Here is a 24,519-nt window from a genome sequence, read left to right on the forward strand (position 1 = left end):
CTGAGGACGACCTGGTATGTTCTCTCCATTTCCAGAAATCAGCGATTTCCAAACTCGTTAACTGTCACCATTACAGCTATGGTTCAAGAACAGAACTTTCAAAACTATGTCTATTTTTGGCTTCTGCAATAGCTTCCAGCACCTATTTCCACAATTTACTCATACATTTTATGAAAAGGCATCCCTTTTTTTTTCGTTTTAAGCCCTCCACCTGCAATCTACAAAAGAATGAAAAGGAGAGGGTTTCTACAGTAGGAATATAAAGGCAAGCCACAATCTTTTTCCTACATGTGCTCACACTTCTAGAGGCCTATAAAAGCAGATCCTGACCAAAAGGGCAAGAGGCAACATACAGTGGGCGAAAACAGCCAATACTTTAAATGATTAATGATCTGCAATTCTCAAAGCTGCTTTCAAGTCACCTGCCTGCCTTGCCTCATCTCCTCTGTGTTGAACTAAGAAAACACAGTCAATTGCACTACAAGAAAAGAAAAATACCTTTCGTTTCTTGAAGGCTCCTTTGGCACCAGGCACAGCTTCACAAACACGACTGATTGCTTCCCTGAAGAGACAGAAAAAAGCTTTATGGCAAATGAATGTGTGGGTTTCTTCATTATACTTGAAGTGTACTGGGAGAGAACAGCTTCAGACCACATTTCTGTTCACAAGTGAGGACAGTTAGCGGGTCAGTCAGCTCTCTGCTCAAGGCTCAAACTGGTGCCATTCAAATTGAGATTACTTCAGTGTGAAGCAGAAGATAGTAAATAGTCAAAATTCGTGTAAGGAAGAGTATCCTGAGAACTACAAAGGATAAAAATATTTTCTTGCACTATTAAAAAGATCTTTTCTCTCTGTAAATTGGAATATTTGTCTTAATACCTTCTTCCATGTCTCATTTTGGTACCTTATTAAGCCATGAGGAATATGATCATAAGACATGCCTTTAGTCAACATCGCTTTTACACCTTTTTTTTTAAACTTTTCTTGTAAGTTAAGGAATAGTAACCATCTTTTTTCTCACTAGTATACTATGCATTTTTCCAGTCAGAGTAAGACTACCTGGTGTTAGACAAAATCAGAACGCTAAAATAACCCTGGTAATACGCACGTTGTATACCATTAATGTAATGTATAAAATTCTAATTTATATTTGTTCAATACAATCTGAATAATTTATTTGTGGACCTATTTTTACATTGTAAGCAAAATTAATGCCATTAACATTTTATTTCAGTTTTCTAACATTGCTTCATTCTTCCCATTGCACTCAAGTTGAATTACAGAAATGCAGGTTGAAAATTAATTTGAATTCATACTCTCTTATAGGAGAGCAACTGTATACCACAAAAACTCATTAAATCATACTGCTACAAACAAATCTTATAGATCCTTTCAGTATTTAACAACTTATTAGCTGAATAGTCAGTCTGGTCAGTATTTAGAATTTTCTCCAGTGCACGCAGAGACCTTCCTGTGACCATTAGCTACGATGCTGTAATAGATCTGTCCCGTTGATACTGTAAGACAGAGCGGTTGTACAGGGACGCCAAACCTTGTTTAACTGTTCTAAATATGGATTGAGACTAACCACACATTATATTTAGACCTAAAAACATGCAAATAACATGTATTCTATGCAAAAAAAAAAAAAACCCAGCAGAATGGGAGACATGGACTACAGGCTAAAGAACAGTCAAAATAATCAAAACCTTGAAACATCATCTTGATAAAAACATAAATTATTTTAATTTTATGCCATGTGCAGGATGATATTTCAACTACGCATTAGGTGAATGCACAGGATCAATGAGTCAGGAGAGAAATACCATATACCAACCAGCATTCAACATTAATGGCTCAGCAAATATCACAGATTTATCCAGTTGCAATCAGTAATCGCTATATCATTATGCCCTGGATCCTTTTACCTAGGGCCCAATCCAATGTTCAAATCACCTGAAAGAATTGCATGAATTTATTATTTTTGGGGAGTGGGTGGCCTTGCAGCACATTTAAAATCCTGACATTCTGAAGAAGAGTGACATTTATAACAAGAGATAGTCAAAAAAGCTTTCAGGCATACAAACCTTTCTTCAGGTCTAAAGGAGAGCTGCTTTGTTCCACAGCATGTCGTCGTCTTCTTTTTTTTCCCCCAACTACATCTGCTAATCTAATAAAATTGCCTCTCACTACAAACCTTGCCTTGCATATGCCCTGAGAACATCACAGCTACAGTCGCACTCCATTTCACAGCTCAGCACTTGTGTTTAGTTCCCACATTTACCACAACGCTGTTTTGACTCCAAACAAGTGTTTTAGTTAAAGTAGCTACTAACCTTTCTTACAGAGCAAGTAAAAATTGGTTGGTTTAGAAGAGCAGCCCTGATGCAGCCTAGAAATACAGGACAGAAAGCATCACACACACTGATCATCATGACACTGAGACATAGGTTACTCCTGAAAATGTAATCAGGAAAAAGAAATATTCTTCTCCTCCTCCAAAAAATGTCTTTCTGTGAATCAGGAAAAGCAAACAGACATTATGTTACACAGTGCCATTCCCTCAGCCTCGCTACTGAGCTAAAACTTGTGGTTTCCCATCTCTTTCTTGCCCCAAACCAAATCCTTTGGAGGCAACAGGGTGGGAAGTCCAGGCCTGTGGCACTCCCCAGCCCACTGCTGTCTTTCAGACCCATGCCTCATGCTTCCCCAGGTGTGTCTGAGCTACCTGGGCATTCTGGCTGCAAACTGCTGGCACACAGGCATCACCAGAACTTCATCCTCTTTGCCTCCTCCAGCGGTCTGATTAGGGCAATGAGGTCCCTCCTAGGTTTTGCCTCTCACAAAAAGGATTTGTGTTTCAGATATGACCTGCGCTTGAGGGATACGTTCGCCTGTAACCTCCTTTCTCTTCTTATTTGTCTCCACCATCTTCTCTTCTCTCTCTAGCGGCAACACAGAGCAGGTAGGGAGAAAAGGGAATTTTCAGGCCACCACACCTGACAAAAAACATTTACAAGCTTGTTATTTTTCTGGTGTAGGGCTGGGATTTGTAAGCGGTTTTGCTACTCCTTCTTCTGCCTGCCAGCTCCTGATAATCAGACATAAAGCGTGTTACTCAATAGACCCATCTGACTCAAGGACCTTGTTGATCAAAACTGCCACTTGAGTGTAGGAGAGGAAATGCACCCGCTGAAGAGGCTGAAGCCCGGGGCTGAGGGTTAGCAAGGCAGCCTTGGTTACTGCTCGTACTCCCTGCCTCAGCCGAGCGGGGAAAGTGCTAAGCTGAAAAGCTAGGATAGGCATCCTCTCACTCAGTAACAAAGTGCTATAGATTTTTTTCAACTACCCATCTTCCTTTTAGTAAAATGTCATGGTTTTACTGAACTCAGTGTTCCCAAAGTCTGCAGGAAGACGGGAAGTGGAGGGAAGGACCTGAGGAAGGTGTCAGCTTGTTGAGATACACGTCAGATAAGGCAGGATGTCTGAACTTGAATTTGACAATTCTTTTAACTTCATTTTTTGAAACTGTGTGGATACTAAATGTATTCATTTCCTGAAGCAACCGCAGGGTTTAAGTTAACAAAGCTTTTGGTGACAATGTTGGGAACTTCAAAAGAGGTATTCACAGAACAGTTCTGCCCAGGCAAGGACAGAGTGGCCTGGTGGCAACTCTTTGTGAGCCTGCAACAAAAGGCGCAGTACTTATCCCATCAGGGAGTTAAGGAGTCTTGACGAACTATCTGATGAAAACAGGAAGAAAAAGGGTGGCTGAATATCTGCCATTGCAGTGATACACACTTTTTCCAGGAGAAGGTTCCTGGATCTCTCTGTTCAAAATATTCTGGATCATTTGGGGCGGGGGGCTCTTTACACAGATAGCCGAGTGATGAGGAAAAGGCATCCTAAAGACTCCCTTCTAGTTTGCATTGCCAGGCAGACGTAAGCATTTTTTTCCAGCAAATCAAATTTGCAAAAGCTTCTTCAGTACGAACACCAGAGCCACAAATCAAGCCCAGAAATAGATATTGCTGCTAGGTTGAGTGCCGTTACCTGACTTACGCATGCAAACGCTTGTCTAAGGAAGGCAAAAGCAGAAGTTCTGGACATATCTGCATGGCTAAACAGTTGCACAGACTTTGGAAAAGTTGGGTATGACAACATTTGCTTCCTTTCCAATATGAAAGTTATTCAACATAAACACACATTACACCTTTCTAAGCCACATGCCGTTTCATTTGCTAGGCTCAGATAAATAGCAGTGTAGAGTTATCTGGATCGCTTGTAAAATTAGTTACTGCGCTGTCTGCAGTAGGGACCACATGCCGAGTTCCAAATCTGTCCAAGAGTATTTTCTGCTTTGCAGATGGTCATACTGTGGAGTCATTTTCTTGGCACAAAACATGTTGTGTATTTTGATGTAATTTCGGCACCCAAATGTATCCAGTGAAAAATTACCAATATGCATTTTCCGAGGCTGACCTATGCTGCTTTAAAGTGACTTGACATCTCTCTGAGATGGAGGAAAAGACATTTTACATTGCCATTTTGTTCCATTGAAAAGGCATTGCCCTGATATTTTTCATAGTTTTAGTCATATTTTACTCTGACTGTTATATAAAGTAGCCCACTCAGGAAGCTCAAATCTGTTCCTTCGTGAAACACCATCACATGAAAATATCCTCCCTTCTTGTGGTTTCAATGATTTTTTTGGCTGTGATGCTAGGTTGTGTTGTTGCTGTTTTAATTAATACAATTTAATTGATTAAAAAACAGAATTCTGGAACTCATATTTCAGAGAAATGACAGGCACATACAAATTGCACAGATTTTCTCAACATATTTGGAAAAAGTACAGACATCTCAAATACTGAGACGAGAAACCATCACTAGCTTTTAGTCTGAAATGTTTTGCATGACAAGAGTTAAAAATTGGCGATATTCTCTTCTTAATATCTTCTAGTATCCTATAGTTCCCAGGTTTACCTTTGCCACCTCCAAATCATAGGGCTTCACAGGTTAAAAAAAAAAGACATCAAAAGATGGACTTTTAAAATGAAAGCATGACATGTCTAGAAGAATTCTACAGAAGGCTCCCAGTTGTTTCTCAACAGTGTTATATTCCTGCCAATTTATTTTAATAATTTATAAATCATTACCAAGTGTTGTACCAGTATTTTCTGAGGAGAAACAAACTCTATACCAAGCATAAAAATAACTTGCTTCTGAAAAAGAAAAAAAATTGAGACCAAAAATAGATTTTTAGAAATCCGTTTAATAATTGAAATATTATTTGTTCTTTTGCAAAACAGACAAAATGAGCGTGTGCTGTCTGAAGTAGCACAGGAGACATTCACAAGCTCTGAAGACTAAACCAGTATATTGCTGTTTATAGAACTTTAAATACCAACTGGCAAATTTACCATGTCTGGAAGATGTAAGGCTGCAGAAGTAGCTAAGGAAAAAAGAGCAGAGGGTATGGATAGGAAGGAGAGGCTAACTGTGTGGTGTGGATGCGCCTACTGCCACAAATTCAGACTACCGTGGGGCGAGTACCTCTCTGGGGAACTCCACCCAGAAAGTTGCACAGACACCAAGCGATGCCATTTGGCACACCAGTCTGACCAACGTGAAGCCTGTCCTGACTGCACAAGCGATGGAAAGCCTGGAAGAAAAGGTTTGTGGAATCAGGTGACATCGGCAGACGTGGCATGCAAGCTGTTGTCACTTGTAGAGCAAGGAGACGACAACTCCTCCTTTTCATCCCCTCAGCTCCTCATTTTGTTTCTTGAAACAGAGTTTTTCACACGTAGAAAATCTGCAAGCAGAAAATGAAAGGAAGCTGGCCGACTTCATTTTTGGTTTATTGAATAAACTTCATACAGTAAAAGGGTTGGCTTTGGCAATTGTTAGACATAGAGTACCACATGCTGTTAGGTATGTAGTATGCAATCCATCCAAAGGTTGTTATTTTTACGCTCCTGCGTCTTCAGTGTGAGACTTACATCAATCTGATAACAGAATTTAATGCATGTGAGAGGACTCTTTTGCCTTTATTGCCGAAGAAACCTTTCATTCATTGGGACAATCAATGACAGCTCTGTTCTCAGTATTTACAGATGATCTAACTTTAAGGAATATTTGAGGCAATTTCAGTACAATCTGTACCTTCTGTTATAACATGCAAGTAAGTTTCAGAAACTGTTTAATTCATCAGTAACAGAGAAGTCTACCTGATCTTGATGACTTCTTCTAATAGAGTAGTTCTGAACAATGGTCTTATTTTTAGAAATGTAGAGTGAAACTGTTTATCCAGCAGCACACCTTATTTAGATATATCTCTTCTGCCTGCACACACAGTCACACCTGTACTTAGCAAAACTGGAGCAAACACATCCATTTTTTCCTTACAGCTCTGGCAAAGGTATGCCACCAACAGGTGATGTCGAAGACGTATAGAGCTGCTCCTCCACTGCTGAGAACAGAGTCATATATATCTGCAATTAATCATTATTTAGACTCTGACAATCCTGGTCCAAAATTTGGGGTATCTTTCAAACAGGAAACCTCTTAAAATATTGGTTGCAGCTTTTATGAACACAAAGAGGAGGTATACAAAACCTTGATGTTGAATGCACAGCTACAAAAGCCTTCCTTCTGCAGAACCCTCCATCTGTCAAGAACAAGGTCAATGATGCAAAAAAAAACTAAAGAAAAAATGTACTTGGAGGTTTAGATCTGTTAGGTAGCTCCAATCCTTTAATTTCTTTTGTGGCCTTCAGGCTTTTTCCCACTCAGCCTGGTCTCTAGACTGGTGGTCTCTAGGTAGTGGTCAGGGAGGTGGAGAGAGAGAAAGTAAAACTGTATTCTGTTGCTAAATCAGCATCATAGTAACCTCCAAACCGGGTCCAGCCTCAGGACATTTACTTTAGTATCTTCTCTCTCAAAGAGTAGCCCGGAGTAGATATTTCAAAGGAAGGCATAGGAAACCTTACAAAAGTAAAATGAAAAAATTTAGTCTAATGAATATTTTTCTCTAATCCCAGCATAATTGGTTTCATGTCCAAAGCAGGACTTTGGAGACACATATCCTCCAAAACCTCTTTATTATTAGAGGATTAAAGTTCTAAGACTGCCTTTTTGAATAACCTAAGATATATGACATTTTATAAATATACAAGCTGTATTTGCTATAAAGGACCGCCCAGTGGTGATGAACTGTCTGGTGTGACTGGACGTCATACGAAAGACACTCAAATTCCTTATGCCTTCATTTCTCTGTGTAATCAAGCTGCTAGGTGCTATTAGCAGAAGAACTTCAGAGTTCCTCTGTTTCCAAGGTGCTAGGCAGTTCTTAACTTTGCATTGCAATTTGCATTTTAAACATGTTAAGATCACTCTGCCTCAGTCCTTCTGCTTCTGCAGAACCACGTGGAGTCACCCGCTTTCTGAAAAGCCCGAGTACAGCTATAACCATAACTGCTTCCCTGACCATTTCGTTTTCAACCCTCCACCTTGCCCATCCCCTCAGAGGCTCTCTGCTTTCACAAAGGCAAGTGGAGTGGGGGAGCTCAATTAATTGCTCTCACTCAGGCTTCGCATTACCATATATTAGTCAAATTAATCCAAATACTAGCCAACATTTTCCACACTAATACTACGTTGAAAATTAAAGACTTCACTGTTAAGCATACAACCCCCTACTTATTCTAACCCATTTCTGTGCTAATGACAGCTAAACTTGCAAATGTAAATTATTCGCTGAGAGTATCAGGCACTATAGCTGTCATTGCACCACTTGGAGGTGTGCTGTATGAATTATAAGGATGTCCCCATCCACTTTTGGGAATCCTGCTTCCTGATGAACTGAGCAGTAGTCAGCACCCTATGCTTCCCAGAGCTTTGCCCCTGAAGTAACTGTGCATAAGGGCAGAGGATTCTCATTTGCACCCATTCCTGCATACAGCTGTGTATCCAGGCTGCAGCATGGGTATGCCTGTTCTGCCATCCCCCAAGGACTACCCCACATCCAGAGTCCACATAGCAGAAAGCAGGGGTGAACCACACTCACCTACCAAGCAAAAGAGCACATTAAGGAGGAGACTGAATACAGAATTCACTGCAGATAACACATTACCTACCCGTCTTCAAAAATCAGAAGGGAAACATTATTCCTTTGCCCATGACTTCCATCCCATTTTCAGTGATGTTTGCTGACAGGGAATTTCTGCAAAGAATACAAATACAGTTGAAAGAAACACAACATCAGCTGAACTTCGTTCGTGTTTAGCACTGGTCTCGAACCCAGCTCTGAAGTCTTGGATTGCCATCATCTCCCCTTCAGAAGCTTGGGATATTGGCATAAATGGGTTTGGTTTTCACGATTAATAAAGTTCAGGCCCCAAATTTGGAGAGGAATCTCTTTCAAATTGTTCAGCCCAACAGAGTTCATGGAGAGGATTGGGATCAGAGTTTGGATTCGGGCCCACTGCTGATATGAAGTATTTCAGTCCTCTGATCTACTTGCCATTAACACAGCATGCAATATAATGTTTTACTCAGCATGGGGAGGTGCGAATTTCTGAAACTGCATGCAGTAAACTGATCATATTCAATTAGATACCAATGAACATGCAGCCTTGTAGTCCAGACACTGCTGTACAAACAGGGCATGCAACAGTATTCTAATTCAATCCAGTGTGTGACTACACTCATGCACACAACACAGTAGTGAAGACTCATCACACTATAACAGATTTAACAGTAAGCATACAAACATATTATATGAACTGCAAACACTGCATGTTGCAAAAGAATTTTACCTGATTTTTTTTTTTTTTTTTTTTTTTAATAAACAGCCTGAGGGAACAAAGGGCCTGGTCACACAAGCTTTCTGTGACGATGACGGTAGGTTTCAGATGAACTTAGGACCACTTGCCATTTGCAGTTAGCTCAGTAGTCTTGTCTGCTAGATCTCTTTTTCCTCTACTATGTTGAAAATTAAATGCTTCTGTTCGTCTTGCCGCCCAAGAAAGTCATCTTGACTTCACATGTGTTACAAGAATTATCACTGGATAATTAACAATGCAACATGTGGATTCAGCTGGCTTTTATTTATCATTATGCATAACTGCTGACCCTTGGCTTGTATATCCATTTATTTGCTCAAGAATTCATATGACATTACATTCATTACACAAAAGAATAAATACAATAAAACTGATTAATACTACTCTAGTTCTCCTATTTCTCCTGTAGTGAAAGAATCTCGAGACTTCAAGTGTGTAATGATAAAGGAAAAAATATGTTATAAATCGCACATAGCTGTTCATTTTTCCTCAAATCAGCTCCAAAATTAGAATAACAATACCTTTTGTCAGGCACCACCAAGGTTGTTAAGATCCAATGAAGAGTATGACAAGTGAAAGTGCTTGCTCACTGCTTTCACGCAAAGATAAATGTATTGCTGCAAGTTTCAACATTATAATTTACAAAAAGAGAAAAAGCAAAACAAAAACAAGTCGCAGACCAGGTACAACAGTGTTACATGGCACAGGTTGATTTTTCACATGACTGTGACAAGGAAGGAAAGACTGCTGACCAAACTGTTTACACCGGTGCTTCAATCCAGTTCCTGGAGCTGAAGTTGCAATTCATCTGTCAGACCCGTGCCGGCATACACACTGATGTACATGCTTTCCTAATGTATTAATTGTAACAGCTGGGATTTTCAAAGCCAATCAAAATATCACGACAAGCTTTTCCCATTAACTTATTTAAAATGGGTATCTAATTCACTACATTACTGGAAATCCTACCCCAATTTTTAAGTAATTTCTAAATATTCACTCAACTATGTCAGTGCCCTTTACAAGCACTGCTCCATTTAATCACACAGTTGTCTCTGACTAGGGCTAATGGTTTCTCCAAAATAACATCCAACGTTTGCAGCAGAGCCAGAGGCTAGACATCTCACCCTCCCATGACTGAAGTCTTTTTTTCCTAGGAACTGGTGCTGCTCATCTTACTTCGGGGTTTTGTTCCTCCTCAAAGCTAGCAGAGAGATAAAGTGACGTTACGCAGTAACCAGAAGACAGAAAAAAGGCAAGCGTACTCCTAATGGCCGGCTTCCTATGTCTGAGCTCTGCAACATGGAGGAAAAGCAAGGGTAAGAAAGCAGGCAGGGACAGGGATGTGATGCAGTGGGAGAAAGGGAGTAACTGCTTTGTATGTCTCAAGAACGATGCGTGCTTATTAGGAAGAGATGCATCCAGACTTCCACACTGGCTCATCTTTTCTAACTGGTTTTCAATCATACTTAGTAAATACTGCACAATACCAGAGGTTATACTGGCCCAAGACAGATCACTTTCTTCCATGACTGGTTTTGCAAGGTTAAAGAGGTGTGACACATGCAGTAGGATCAATTTAAAAAGTTACGGGTCAGAAAGGGATCAGAGCTGCCTTGAGATCTGTTTTCCAGTTGTGGGAAACAGCACAGAGAAGTTTACACAGCCCCATACGCAGAGAAGCTTTTACTGCAGCTATGGATCTAGGTTCCTCAGCTGGGGCAGTCACAGCTAACATTACTAGATCTACAGACACAAGCCTCAGTCACACTCCATCACGAGCCACCAGGTTACAAGGACAGTTTTCTTACTGGTGGCAGGCTGCAGAGAAATCAGCAATAGACATACCTATACATAAATGTATGACATAGACATAAATGTAACTTTCAAGTACTTTTATTTTATTTGAAAACAAAGGGCTGGACAGACCATTTGGTGCCAGGTGTCTTCATAAGAGGGAATTAGTGCCTGTAATATCAGAACATCAGCCTTATTAATTCAGTACATATCTTGAGGCTTATGTTATGTTTCTTAATGCACATGAGTAAGTTAATCAGCAAATGTGAATTTTAATAACTCCTTAATAATATTTTCTTAATGAAGAATGGGCTTGTATACTACATGACAAAGCATGGCACAGACTGCTTCCTCTGGATACTTAAAATTAAGACATGGCACGGAGATTTCTAGAGCCAGATGAATTAATGACATGCAGATTAAGATGCTAGATCCTGTTTCAACAGTCACCTAAAAACTACTACTTTCAAAAAAGTGTTAGATCAGGAACTACATGATCAGAATGATGAGTTAGAGAGTCTTCATTGTTTTATGATAAACAGAAAATTGCAAATGCAAAACAAGCAGCAAACCAGGAAGATACGGCTTCCTGCTTGAAAAAATATCCTGTGCTCTAGATGTGGTCAGAGGAAGATAAGCCAAGAAAATGCCCACCGGGTAGGCAAATATGCTGTAACTTCAGCAGAAAAAAAAAAAGATAATTCCAAGTCTATTTCACAGTAAAAGCCAAGAATCTTTTTTGTATTGAAAGAACTATATGACAAAGACACTTTGTGCAGACCATATTGCTTTGTATCAGCAAATACGCTTAAGTATTAATGGCAAAGTTGTGCCTTTAAGCTAGATAGTAAGAGAAGTGCAACACTATTTGAACAAAGACCTATAGTGAAAGAGGCTGTGCAGAAAAATAAAGTCAAATTCAGTTCACATTCAGGTACAGAATACAAAAACAATAACTATCACAACTGTTTCATAAGCCAGTATCATTTAACTGCAAGTGATAAACACAAATGTGCCACCTTCATTGGAACTACAAGCCTGCTTAGACACGAAATCATTTTAAAAGGTCACTGCTGCAAATACCACAGAAATGTACACGATGAGTTTAAAAAAGTACAGTAGTAAAATTCTCAAATGCCTCCATAGTCTACATTGCCTGAAAACCAGAATTCAGTCATTTACCTGTCCTTGTATTTTTATGCCCCTCATCAATAAAAAAATACTTAGCTGTCTATGATATGACAAATGGTTTATGATAGACTGTCAGCAACTGTAAGATGCCTCAAAGAGGTGAAATTCAAGCACTGTATTATCACTTTATATGTGGTCTTTTGGAAAGGATTACTTCATTTCGATGCCAGAATTTGAAAATGTGGTATCCAGTTGCTAGAAGACATCAGTGCTACAGTCCTCTGAAATCAAGGAGCTCTGCTTTTCAAGTGAAAATGCCTACAAAACACTATTTCCTATAGTTCTCAGAAAATAGTCTCCTAGAAAAAAAATTATTCATGGACACTTCTTAAGACAGTGCTGTACTTATGTTCTGCTCTTACAAAAATACCATGACAGGTTTAAAAGAATTGTAATAAGAATCTCATACAAGTTTATTGTTTCTTACATACAGTCTAGAACAGACAACATTCTTTCATTTGTCTCTGGTATCATTGTGGTGATATATTTTAATTTATATCCTTTGTACAGCCAGTTTGTCACCTGACATCTCTTCAAAACAAATTATTACAAAAACCTATAAACATGTGGCTCCAAAACAGCTGCCTACACTAAGTTTGCCAAATGCATTGTCAATTTTACACATATTCTAATTCTCACTGGCTTAAATTTCATGAAATTGGTACCCCGATAAGTGCCTTATTTGGCATAACAAGCAGGCAAAAATTTTCTAAAGCAGTTCCTGGCACGTCAAAAGACCACGAAGAACATATCCTTTAAGCCTCGTTGGAGCTATATGAATACCAGGTGAGAGATTTACCTGTAAAACTAAAATTGAAAAGTGGACTTACAGTATCTGAAAATTATTTACTATGTGTTTTGCCATCTTCCTGGCTTTTCCACTTTGGGGACACAATTCAGAAGTTACTTTAAAAAACACATTTGTACAAAGTCTTACCTTGCAATCTGTGTTCTAGTATTGAAGTCAAGAGATCTCATTGAGCGTAAAACTTCTATACATCCCAAGTACTGTAAGGAAAAAGAAACAGTTGGAAAACGTATTATAATTATTCTTGAATTCTGGGAGAAAATGCAGCTAATCATTAAAAGGCATTGTACAATTCTTATTTTTAGATTTGGATTTATCCTATCTGTCAGGTAGGTTTTTATGATTATGTTCGTGTATGTCACAGATATGTTCCGTAAACATTTTATTTCATTTAAGCCTCAAGTTTGGTTCAACATCTCTTTTTACATTTTAGCTAACCACTGTAATACGCCTAGTTCATAATGTGTTGATGTGCTTATTAATTTTCCTTTATCTTAATTGTTCTATTTTAGATGTAAAACTAATCAAAGTAAAAATAATAATAATGAAAAAGGAAGTGTGGTAAAGCAAATTCATCTAGCATTGCTTAGGAGAAAAATCTTAAGAGGGAGACAACTAAGACTCATTAGTACAAAAAAGGTAAAATATAGCAGGGAAAGCTGAAAAGAGCACCAGCAATCCAAAGAGGATTCCTTAATAACCAGCTCAGAGATAGACAGGATTTAGTATTTTCATTAATGACACTAGTATAAAGATACAGGAAAATGCTTACAAAATATACTAATAACCCATGCTGGGAGATGGCTTCAACAGGGTCATTCAAGAGAGGAATGGCATGAAGGTTAGCTAATATTAGGAAAAGATCAGACCTATTGACCCAGATTTCTGCCCTGCATCTCTATGAAAAAGAGGTAGTACCATTAGAAAACATGTTAAAATATAACAGTATCTATCATAGGCGTGAGAAAAACTCAGGTGAGTCTTCCAGATTTTCTTCCAAAAATGGGCATCATCAAGAGCTAGAGCTCTTGTCAGATATTTGGACAGTGGCTTTGTACAAACCAACTCATGACTGGCATATGGCAGTATCTTTGCATATAATTTAAGTATTCAACCATACACCTGACTTTTGAAAGTCTGGGGAGACGGGAATGAGCCTTTACATAATGAGCCTTATAATGTTATTCTATTATTGTGGGTTTATATTAGATTTTATATAAGTTTTTATATATATTTGCAGTGTAATGCAATCTATTTGGGTATGAAACTGGTGCAAAACCTCAAGTGACGCCACCATTTTGTGCCTGTTTGGGAATTTTATTGATACTGAAAAAATGATTTAATTAGAGAATTACTACATCAGTAACTATACTATCTAGAACTTCAGCAATGCTTTTTCTATAGAAACATGTATGTCACAATCTGTTTACAAATTGAGGGAGTATCTAGTCTGTTTTCACATGTCCATTACTATTTAATTTATCGCTATCAAATGTTATGAAGTCACTACAACACTGAATGAAATAAACTAGAATATCAAGTGACTCCTATTCATTACATTGCTCAAACTTGGATTATAATAGCCCACAGTGTTTGGGAAGGGTTGGTTCAAGATCCATTTCCTACAATTTTTTAGAAATCTCCTGCAATCTTATCTTATGTTTTTTTGAATAGCTTGTAAAATCCTCACGGAAGATATCTTGTCTATAGAGATCCTGGCACACGGAGCTTTCAAGCTAAGGGTCATACTCTCAAGGTGTTTAGATCATCATCACTCCTCTATCAGTGAAAAATTAGGTAAGCTTTGTATGTTATTACAAATAGATTCCTTTTTTACATATACTTCTGCCTGAGTACTTAAAGCATCCAGATCATAACATTTTCAAGCTCTGATGCAGGAAGTTAAGCCATTAACTCTATTTTTAAGTATCTCAGAAGGTGATTTGATTTGGTTGGAGATGAAGTTCATTAAACATCAGTTGAGATAATCAGCTGAAGTCAGTTATGCCAGTATACAGCAATTAAAGATGTTTTCCTGTACTCCTTTTGTGTCATTTTGCTTTAGTTCTGGTATGCTTTTATAAATAAATTTTCTCAAATACTTATTTCATATGAGATACTTTTATAATTAAATATGCTGTAGATGATATAATTAGTCAAAGGTATCCCAGTAATTTTTTGTAATGAAATACTTGCTTTTCATTATTTTACAAACCTCTTCATTTAGACTGCTATCAAGCTGTCTAAATCTATCATATATAATATGATCATATAAATGATAATATTTAATGATATATAACATATAATATGATCATATATATGACCATATATGATCTATACCATATAAATCTATCAAGTATCTAAAACACTCTTGGATTGTACTTGTTGCTTCATTTCTCTATATTTGCCACAAATCTTTTAAAGCAAAGCAACTGCACAATTTTGAGAATGAGGTCCAACATTTTAGAAGCAAACTCTGGAAGATAGTTTGACAGGTACATGCAGGCGTGCAAGTAAACACACAAACACATGTGCACACAAGTCACTGTCAAAATGAACACACAAATAGTTCGACAAATACTCATAAACATACTTAGAAGGCGTGCATTTAGACTCCTTTGAGTCATACTACCTGATCTGCATTAACAAAAGTAGAGACAAAACCAGACTGGAGGAAGGTCAGATGGAAAAATTACCCTGTATTTGTTTTATGTATAGCACAGAGACAGTTGAACACAACATAGTAAGGTTTGCAGTGTTCCTGACTGATCAAGGCAAAGATGGCAACTGATTTTCTGGGATAAAAGATGTGAACACTTAATCACCACGGCATGTTTTCAAGTAACGAAATTACTATAAAAACTGACATTCAAAAGGTCCAAAGGCCAACTACAGGGACACATAACTCACCTACTGCTATGCTTCAATTATTCCCCAAGACCAACATTGCTCTCTAAAAATATCCATTTGAAGTACATCCTGACAAGGATCCACAGAAAGAAGACATACAACCAAGATAGCAAGTAAATAAATTATTCAATTATTGCAACAAATAAACACCCCAATTAAAAATAAATGCTATCTTTTGCTTTAGGCATTCCATGAAACATTTCAAATATAGTTATAAAACAGTCTATTTCTAAAAAAGCTCCTCTTCACCCAGCACTTAATGTATATTCTAACCAATCAGCTACTGTGCACTGTGATATTTATGAGCTCCCACTAGCATCTTCCCTCTCATTGCTCAGGAGACAAATATATTAAGATGCAGCTCACCTTGAAGCAGAAAGATTTGGGACTACCAGTTTCAAGCTCTCAGATAACGTTCTGCCTTTTGTCTACTTTCTGATATATGAATGAGTTTCCAGCTTGTATACCTTCATTGAATGGTACTACGACCCAAACAAAAAACCTTTTATATGAATGAATATCTTCCCATTCAGAGGTTTTAGCTTCATAACTAGTATTTTGCATGATAAAGAGCACCCTTATAGAAGCTGATGCAAACCTAAAAGCAGAGTGCCACATACTCCTGGCACCACACCTCTCTCATTGCATGAGGTTCTAACATTCTTACTAGTTACAATTTTTCCAGGTAAATGTAAAAGAAGGCCATATATCCCAGGTTTCTGGTTTGTCCTGTAGGTGAAGATTTTTTCCATATTCCCTAAAGTTCCTCTGCCTTCTCTACGATGCAGTCTGAAAATTCTTGTGTAACAACCAAAATTTTTTACTGTACCCTGTGTAAGAAAGGGTATTGAGTTCTCCCAACACTTGTCAGAAACAGGGTGTTCAACACAGGAGCTCTGACTGCACTGGTGTTTGGAGTGAAGAGGAAAGGCAAACGAGAGTAGTCAACGTCAGAGATGCCTTTTGCTCCATGAACACAACCAACCTTGTTCAGTGTTTCCTAACAAGTTCATTCAAAACACCAAGTTTCTGGAAGAAATCTTCCATTGTTTGACTCAGAAGCTAGCAGTAACAACAGCAACAATTTTTTTTACAAAAACATAGCAAGATGTAGCCCCATACAGCACTGCAGTAGTCAAACCTACAAGTGACAAATGCTTGAATGCTTGAACGGCATATGCATGTGTGATAGCAGACAAGCATCTGCCCAGAACACGGGTAACATGAAGATGTGCCCATCACCTACTCTCAAATGAAATAAGGATTCCTAATTCCTGAGTCTGAACTACTGGAGTATCATTAGCTCACCAAAACTGCACAGGTATTCCGAGTAAGTTAAGATGGACTGGTTTTAATCTGTGTAACCAGATGACCATCATCAAATCCGAGTGGTTCACAATGCTGCAGATTGTGCCTGCAACACACAGAAGCTTGTGCAAGTTATGTAAGAGACAACATGGTTACATCAGCAAACCGACATGCAATTACACTAAGCCAAAAATTACCCAGTGCCTTCAAATATCGAGGCATCTGAAATGTGCACTAACATTGCATAGCTGCTGATAATAGCCTGGGGGCTCAAAAATAGGTTCTGATTGCTGGGGTTCAGGGTGGTGTATGTAGATCTAATTTCTGAAAATAGAAATTTCTGAAACATATTGTAAGATACCCTGTAATAAGCCGGTCAATTCACTGCAAGTTTCTTACCCTCAGGCTTAGGCTGTGCTTTTACTTGGCAAGTATGCAAAAGTGAGCATCTTTTTACTTGCCACATGTGTTCCTCATTTGTATCTCAAGTCATAGGCCTGTATTTTCATTATTCTTTTGGGAGGAGGTTATTTGTTTGTTTATTTCTGTGGGTTTTATTTGTTTTGCATTTTGTTCTCTTTAGCCAAAGCGCTAGTCCAGAATTAAAATATGCCATGAAAGTAAATGAGTAGTTAGTATGAATTGACTGGTGCTTCTTAATTCCAGTTGAGAAGTCCCTTATTTAAAAAGAAGAGCTTTTATCTCAAATTCAGATCATGTTGCTTCTATTGCAGCATGCATTTATTTATGCATCAAAACAACAATTCCTTCTAATTTCAGGTATCATCATTGACAGCCAAAGGGGCTTGTGAAATGAGCACCAAGAGTTCCATAATATTCCACAATACTCACAACTTATTTTGAAGTTTGCCATTTATGCAAAATGGTATTAAGATTCAAGCCCAGATACACCCTAACAAGCAGGCTGTAATACAAAAATAGTAACGGCCCAGGACTTAATTTCAAAATAGTAAGCTTGCCCACACGGGGACCCACATGGGGACCCATTTAGGATTTTTAATATCCATATTGATGCATGAAAAGGAGAAGACAAATACACAAAAGCAACTGCAGGATTGATAATTGCAAGTATCTTACAAAATGAGGTTTTTTTCTTTGGCAAATTAATATGAAACAGTAAACCTGAATCCTTTTGCTATCATATTAGATGAATTTCCCAGCTTAACTGAATTTACAATACCCCCTCTCTAAACCACTGAAGTGGAAAAAAAAAAGAACAAGGAACTGTAATCAGAAGGTGTTCCCTTTAATAAAATAACCTAAGTAAAAGAAAAATAATAATATGTGCCACAATACTTCCTAATTTTTTAAGCTGTGCTTTAACTGAACATTTATTAACTTGAATATCTTACTAATTTGACTGAGACATGCACTGCAAATTATTTAACTCAGCTAATGAGCAGGAAAAGATCACAAAAAGAGAAGATAGCTTATCACAAGATACATTTGCTTCTTTAGTTCATAAGGAGATCACAGTGTAGTTATATGTATCTGATTAAACTACACAGATCCTTTAGCAGTAAATTTATTAATTTTGTAGAATTGTAGAAGCTTTATAAATTCATGAAAACACTAAACTTTTATGTTGAGAGAAAAAGTGAAAAAAAAAAATCTGAAATAATTCAGGCACATCTGGCAATACAAAATCCTTGCCATAAAATAACCCTCTGATTGGCAATTGCCAGTCTGCTGGGTACTTCATAGTATCCATCTGCCCATCTGCCAGCAGAGGCAGTGAGAAGTCATTGACAAAAATCTGTTTGAAGAAACACAGTCACAATCCAGTCCTTGCTGTTTTTTAAGATAAACTGAGTACAGAGCTATACCTAGAATTTGAAATACATAATTAACCTTTCAGTTACCCACAGCAAAACGCCTTACCCTGTGGTGCAGCACTTCCGCAAAAGGCTGTAAAGATACTGGCTCATGGCAGGAGGACCTTTCCTTCCACATCTTCAGGAGGAAAGGTAACTGCTTGGCATTTTTTCAGATAAATCATCTATCCTTACTCACACAGCCTACACAAGGTGGACATAAAACCTCCTCACCGATAGCTTTGCACCCCTTTAATGTGACATAGCGTGCACACCCCTGTACCACGCTAGCTCATTGGATTCGTGTGGGAGGCAGAGAAGGTCTGGAGGCATGGCTCTGCATCCAGGTAGCTGTGGGACTCCTCTTTTTACATGAAACACTAGCTCCTCATCCTGATCACACCAAATGTCCCAGACATAAAAAGCTGACCTTCCTGAGTCCTTCCTCACCTATATTCTCCCATTAGTAAAGCAAAATGAAAAGGAAAGATAGAAAGGTAAGAAGAAGTGTGCTAAATAACAGTGGTGATGCATCACATGTTACCCACAAAGCCAGCAAGCTTCTTCAGGGGCTATCCTCTTAAGCAGAGTCACCTGTAACCGCAATCATTTGCTACCAATGCGTAGTCTTTAACAACAGCTAATATTCACCAGTATTTACAGCACTCACATTAAGTTTGTATAAAATTTTGTTTTCAATAGTAAAGATATAAAATATGATGTTCTTATACAGCAGCATTATGAAAAGCATAAATCCTCTCACCAATTACCAGAAAGACTTTCAAACCTTCTTAAAACAGGTAAATTGTTCATTTAGTCAGGCTAAATATGGAGGCAGCCTATGTTTTGAATTCACATTGAATAAAATATTGCCTTAGAAGGAGGGGTACTCTGAAGACATCTCTACATAGCAAAGACTGAAGCGGTCATGCATATTCCATCATTACAGCAGACAAGAGGTAAGATATGAGCTGATGCCATGAGCAGTTATGAGAACTGAAGACTGTAGGAAGCTCATAAGGCTGAATCTACACTTGAAATCTTTTACATATAGTTACTGCATTCATACTGAAAAAGAGTATCTAAACAGGGACTTTATATACATGATGCTAGTCATTGACCTAAGGATGTGTCTCAGCTACCCCACTGGAACATATATCTTGGTGGGAGCTCAGTAAATCTTTCTGGACTCAATGGTCAGCTAGCCCACTAGAGCGCTGGAGCCTCTTCTGAAGCCAAAATAGAACAAAATGTAGCAGTATAGGGAGGAACTTCTCTGTATCACCAAAAAGTCATCATTTTCTGAAGACCTTCACTCAAATGTGCAATAAACTCTTTTCTTTTGTGTTTTTTTTTTTAACCTTAACAGTCACCCAGTGTTAAGAGGGTGTTTGCCAAACCTCAGGCAAACCTTTTCCTGGTAGGTGGATGACTGCTGTACGTTGTCCTGCGATCACTGGGGCAAACGTCCCACCCAAACTTTGACACCACAGAAGTCTGCGGGACACCCATCCACTGCAGGTGTTGCTGATAACACAAAGCACTCATCAGGCACAAGGGGCAGCCTTTGGCAAATACTGGCTACTGTCAACTGAGCAGATAGCAGCACAGTGGGAAGAAGGTCTCACGTGCACACAACCATTCAGATTTATGTCAGTCCACCTAGATATTTTAAGCAGAAGGATGGAATGGAAGATTAGTTCTGTGACATTTCTAATGTAGGGTGAGTTACAATATTAGAAAAAGTTGTGGGCAGAAGCAAGACTGGTTATTCAGAGATAAATTTGTATAAGCAGTAGTCACAGAGCTTTAAGTCAGGTGGTACAGATTTCAGTTTCTCTGGTAGTTTGGGGTATAAATACTTGCCTTTAAATGCTCTGCTTAGCTATCAAGTAACACGATATTGAGATGTTACCTAAAATGAGTATTATTCTTCCAGCCATGCCATAGCTTCCCACCCCACCCTCCCCTTGGGGCAAGACACGTCTTCAGGATGACTTGAAGACGTAGATCTCTGAGGGTACATGATGCCTGTGCTCTACCAGCGTATGCTGAGGGACCCTCTCTGTATCTCTGCCCCGTGGGTCCCCGGTATCAGCACAACGGCACGCCTGCTTGGGGGAGCAGCAATCCCGCATGAAAGAAACACTGGCAGCCTTGTTCTGAATGAGGAAAAGGCCCTATATTTAGACATTGTCAGAATCTAACACCAAAAATGTGTCATAAACATATGCTGCCGTGAAAAACAGAAAGGCACTCTTCTGCAGTTGGTAATTTTTATACCAGTAAGTAATCATGTAGAGAGCTTTACAGTGAATCAATATTTCCCCCAAAGGATTTTTTCTCATTAAAGAATGCATGTTCTAATCCAGACAGAAAACTCTAAGTAGGATTGATTGAATGGAAATGGAACGGAAAATCTAAAAACAAGTCTGCTTCGGGGTTCAACTACAAATAAGCCTTGACCCTTCGGCTGTAAATTTATCATCAGAAATTGCTCCATGAGACAAGTAAATCAACAGAGCTTCTAAACTAGTACAAATGATGATGGATATGACTGTCAAGAGGTTTGCATTTCTCTTGGAAATCAGTGGCTTTTTTCTTCAATAATGGGTGAGAGGAGAGCACAGTTCTCCCAAGAATACCTCCAATTTTGGCCAACACCTAGCTCTTCCCTATTTTCTCTTGTACAATAACCAGCTTCTGTAGTATAAAAATATTTTAAATGTTCCTATGTATGTGGACTTTAACAATTCTTAACTGGTGAATGTTAACCTACTCTTCCAACGAACTGCCTTACCCTGTTTGAACACAAGGCTCAGGTGTGCACAACTGTAATAATAAAGGGATTTAGGAGGGGAACACATGTATTTTGTGCATGAGATCAGTACCTCCCAGAAATCGCTTCTATGATTTATATACCTTGATTTGTTAATTAACACCTTATTTTTAGTATAATTCAATGCTATTTTGGCATACGATGTTTACAATGTATTGCTTCTCTATTCTTTGAACTGAATACTTGGATTTTCAATAACAGGAATGCTGCTAAAATTATGCTATTAAACTATTTTGGTAAAAGAAATAACCTTCATAAGCTCTTGATTTAGTTATCAGAGTAGAATTACAAAATATTTTTATAAGAGAATGCAGGAAAATACGACTTTCTCTGTATATCTGTGCCTTGATATATTTTGATTCACTGCACCAAACAGAAGTCATGTTTCTTTAGCATCCAGAGTACAAAATAATAAAAAGAAAGGTCACGTTTTAAAATTTTCACTGCATGACTGTGAGTCACGGCATATTTGCTAGACATCATGTAAATGCTTTTACAGTGAATTTCCTGAAAATTTTCATACAGGCTTTGAGTCGTAAGTAAAGTGGGACTGACTTCCATAGGAATTCTGGGATCACCTATAAAACGAAGTGCCTAGCATTGACTAATTAATACTGTAAGGCCATGAAAATTTTTCATCTAAATAAATTCTTCCTAAGTCTAAGCCACTGCCAGCAGAAAAATCAGCTCCTAAACAAAGGAAGTCAACTATATTGTTCTATTCCACACATCTTTCTTGCACTGAGTTGCTTAAATAACAAAAAAGAATCAATCCACCTTAACACAACAAAAAATAATTTTTATTTATATATACGTACTTTTATTTATCTATAATATATATGTATGTATGTATTTTTAATATATACACAGACTTTGAAGTCCTATATATTGACTTCAACCACACACAAATACACAGTACCACTGTTAGTAAGAATGCTTATCAAGAATTACTAAGTCTAAAAAAAGTGTTAATTTTTTATTATTTCTGAAATGCAATATAAACATTTATAACTATTTTAAAGTTTCAGTAGGCAGCTGTATATATCTATTAATAAACTAACAAATGTGAGTAGATACATGATTATATAAAAAGATACCAAGATTTGCCAACACTCTGAAAAAGCTGGAAATAGATTATTCCTTTTTCTCCCACAGAGATCAGAAAACCTATGAATTCCTTCTGCAGTACCTAGGGATTCATATAAACAAAGAGGCCTTGGAGAAGATATGAACACTTGTTGAATGCCTTCAAATCTTGTTGATGATGAGGCACAGAGAGAGGAAAGCATTTGCAAAAGAAAACATGCTTAAGTGCCACCAATATCAGGACAGAAGGACAGAAGGTAGAACAATACTAAGCAATACTTTTCATGTCTGTTAACAGATCTCTCAAGTATGTTGAAGATTTTACATGACCATGATCAGTTGCTGGGGAAAAGAGATATCTGAAGAAAAGTTGTGCGACAACATGCAGTATTGTCACCATATTTCAGTTTCCCTCTATTGATAGAATGCATTTTCATTTTACTTTACTAGAATAAACTGGATTTTTTCTACTTTTCCTGTATCAGAGTTGCAGACAGGAGTAGTTGTAGAAATCTCCACAAAACACGAGAGCATGGGGCATCCTACCAGTAAGAAAACAGTTAAAATGTCTATCCCATAAATCCCCGTAAGAAAAGAAGAATCCATTCTATTTGGGATACGTCTACAATTCTCAAGAGATATTAATAGTGGTTTTACATTTGTGCCCTGTGAAAGTATTCTGGCAGCATCTCACAACCAAATCATTCAGTAATGATTCAGAACCTGTTAAAAAAAAAAAAAAAAAGCCAAGGATTTAGCTAGGGGAAGAAGGACATATTTTATCTTATCTTGGAAAGCAATTTCTTAAGTCAAAGGTCTCATTTCTTGCTAGTAAGGAGAAAGATACCACTGAGAAGCAAATTTTGCTCATGACAATTTTCTAATCTCCATCTCAAATGGGGTTGAAAACAACACATCTTCAAGGAAAATACCTTCTTCTTTCTTACTCACATGTGGATGAAATAAGATTGTCAACATCATGCTCAAAAATATTTAAGCAGTACAGATGCTAAATGGACTGGGCTTTCACAAGATTCCACAAAAATCCCGTATTGGTAATTTGGCATGTACAATATTTCTGATGTTCTTATTTTACAGATTTATGTGTTTGCATGCAAAAACTCAAAAATGCCAGAACCAGAAGTGCATACATTGGACAATGGTTTATTCTATTATTTTAAATGTAAACAGATCCTGCATTATGCCTCAATTTTTCATATGTGCTGAAAGCTTTCTTTAAAAAAGGCTACTTTTGGAAAAAACGTTAGTTCTATACTTTTCAGGTTTAACTTTAAAAATATATAATACAAGGTGAATGCAATTAATCAATGTGAACCACTTAGAGTATGCACTGCAGTATTACAGATTAATTGTTTCATTTTCACGGTTGCATACTTTAAATCAGTGAACACTTTCCAGACTGTTTTCCTGGCTACCTTGAATATCCACTAAGATATATTTCCCTTTAAAGCACCATGTAGATAAGTTCTAGCAGCTTACATTCTGCATCAGAATTCCTTTAAGACAAACGTGCAAAAGCTTCTGCAGCCAAAACATTTTGCTTCAATAGTTGAAAATCATAATTGGACATTTGAAACCATAAATATGGACATTGAAAATATATCTAGTTACTAAGTCCTAAATTAGTCCTTTTTTATACTAATGCTGCATGTACCTCTGGTCTTTGTCACAAGAGTCCAGCAATTAAAACACATCTTTCTCCTGAATCATTATCAATCTTTAACTTTCTCATGCTTAAGCTATGGTTATTTGTGTTCCCAGTAAGAGTGCCCAAAAGATGACCTCCAATGTGCAGAACAGAGGAATAAGGCACGAGATGCCCCGGATTGGATTTAAAGCATGAAAAAATCTCTAGAAGGTCTTCTTGCAGTATAA

The 24,519-nt window shown here is 37.8% G+C and overlaps 1 protein-coding gene across 1 annotated transcript in view; it reads right to left on the minus strand.

Moving 5' to 3' along the window:
- Nucleotides 1-24,519, minus strand: part of SHC3 (SHC adaptor protein 3) — a gene marked incomplete at its 3' end in the record, with an annotated part of 57,987 nt that overhangs the window by 23,704 nt on the left and 9,764 nt on the right. Inside the window, exons 2-3 of the mRNA XM_082013652.1 lie at nucleotides 12,775-12,845; nucleotides 499-562 (exon numbers count right to left, since the gene is read on the minus strand). Coding sequence (XP_081869778.1) covers nucleotides 499-562; nucleotides 12,775-12,845 — 135 coding nt within the window. The remainder of the gene's footprint in view (nucleotides 1-498; nucleotides 563-12,774; nucleotides 12,846-24,519) is intronic.

This window comes from Phaethon aethereus (genome assembly GCF_964289735.1).
Source record: "Phaethon aethereus genome assembly, chromosome: Z".
Classification (NCBI taxonomy): Eukaryota; Metazoa; Chordata; class Aves; order Phaethontiformes; family Phaethontidae; genus Phaethon; species Phaethon aethereus.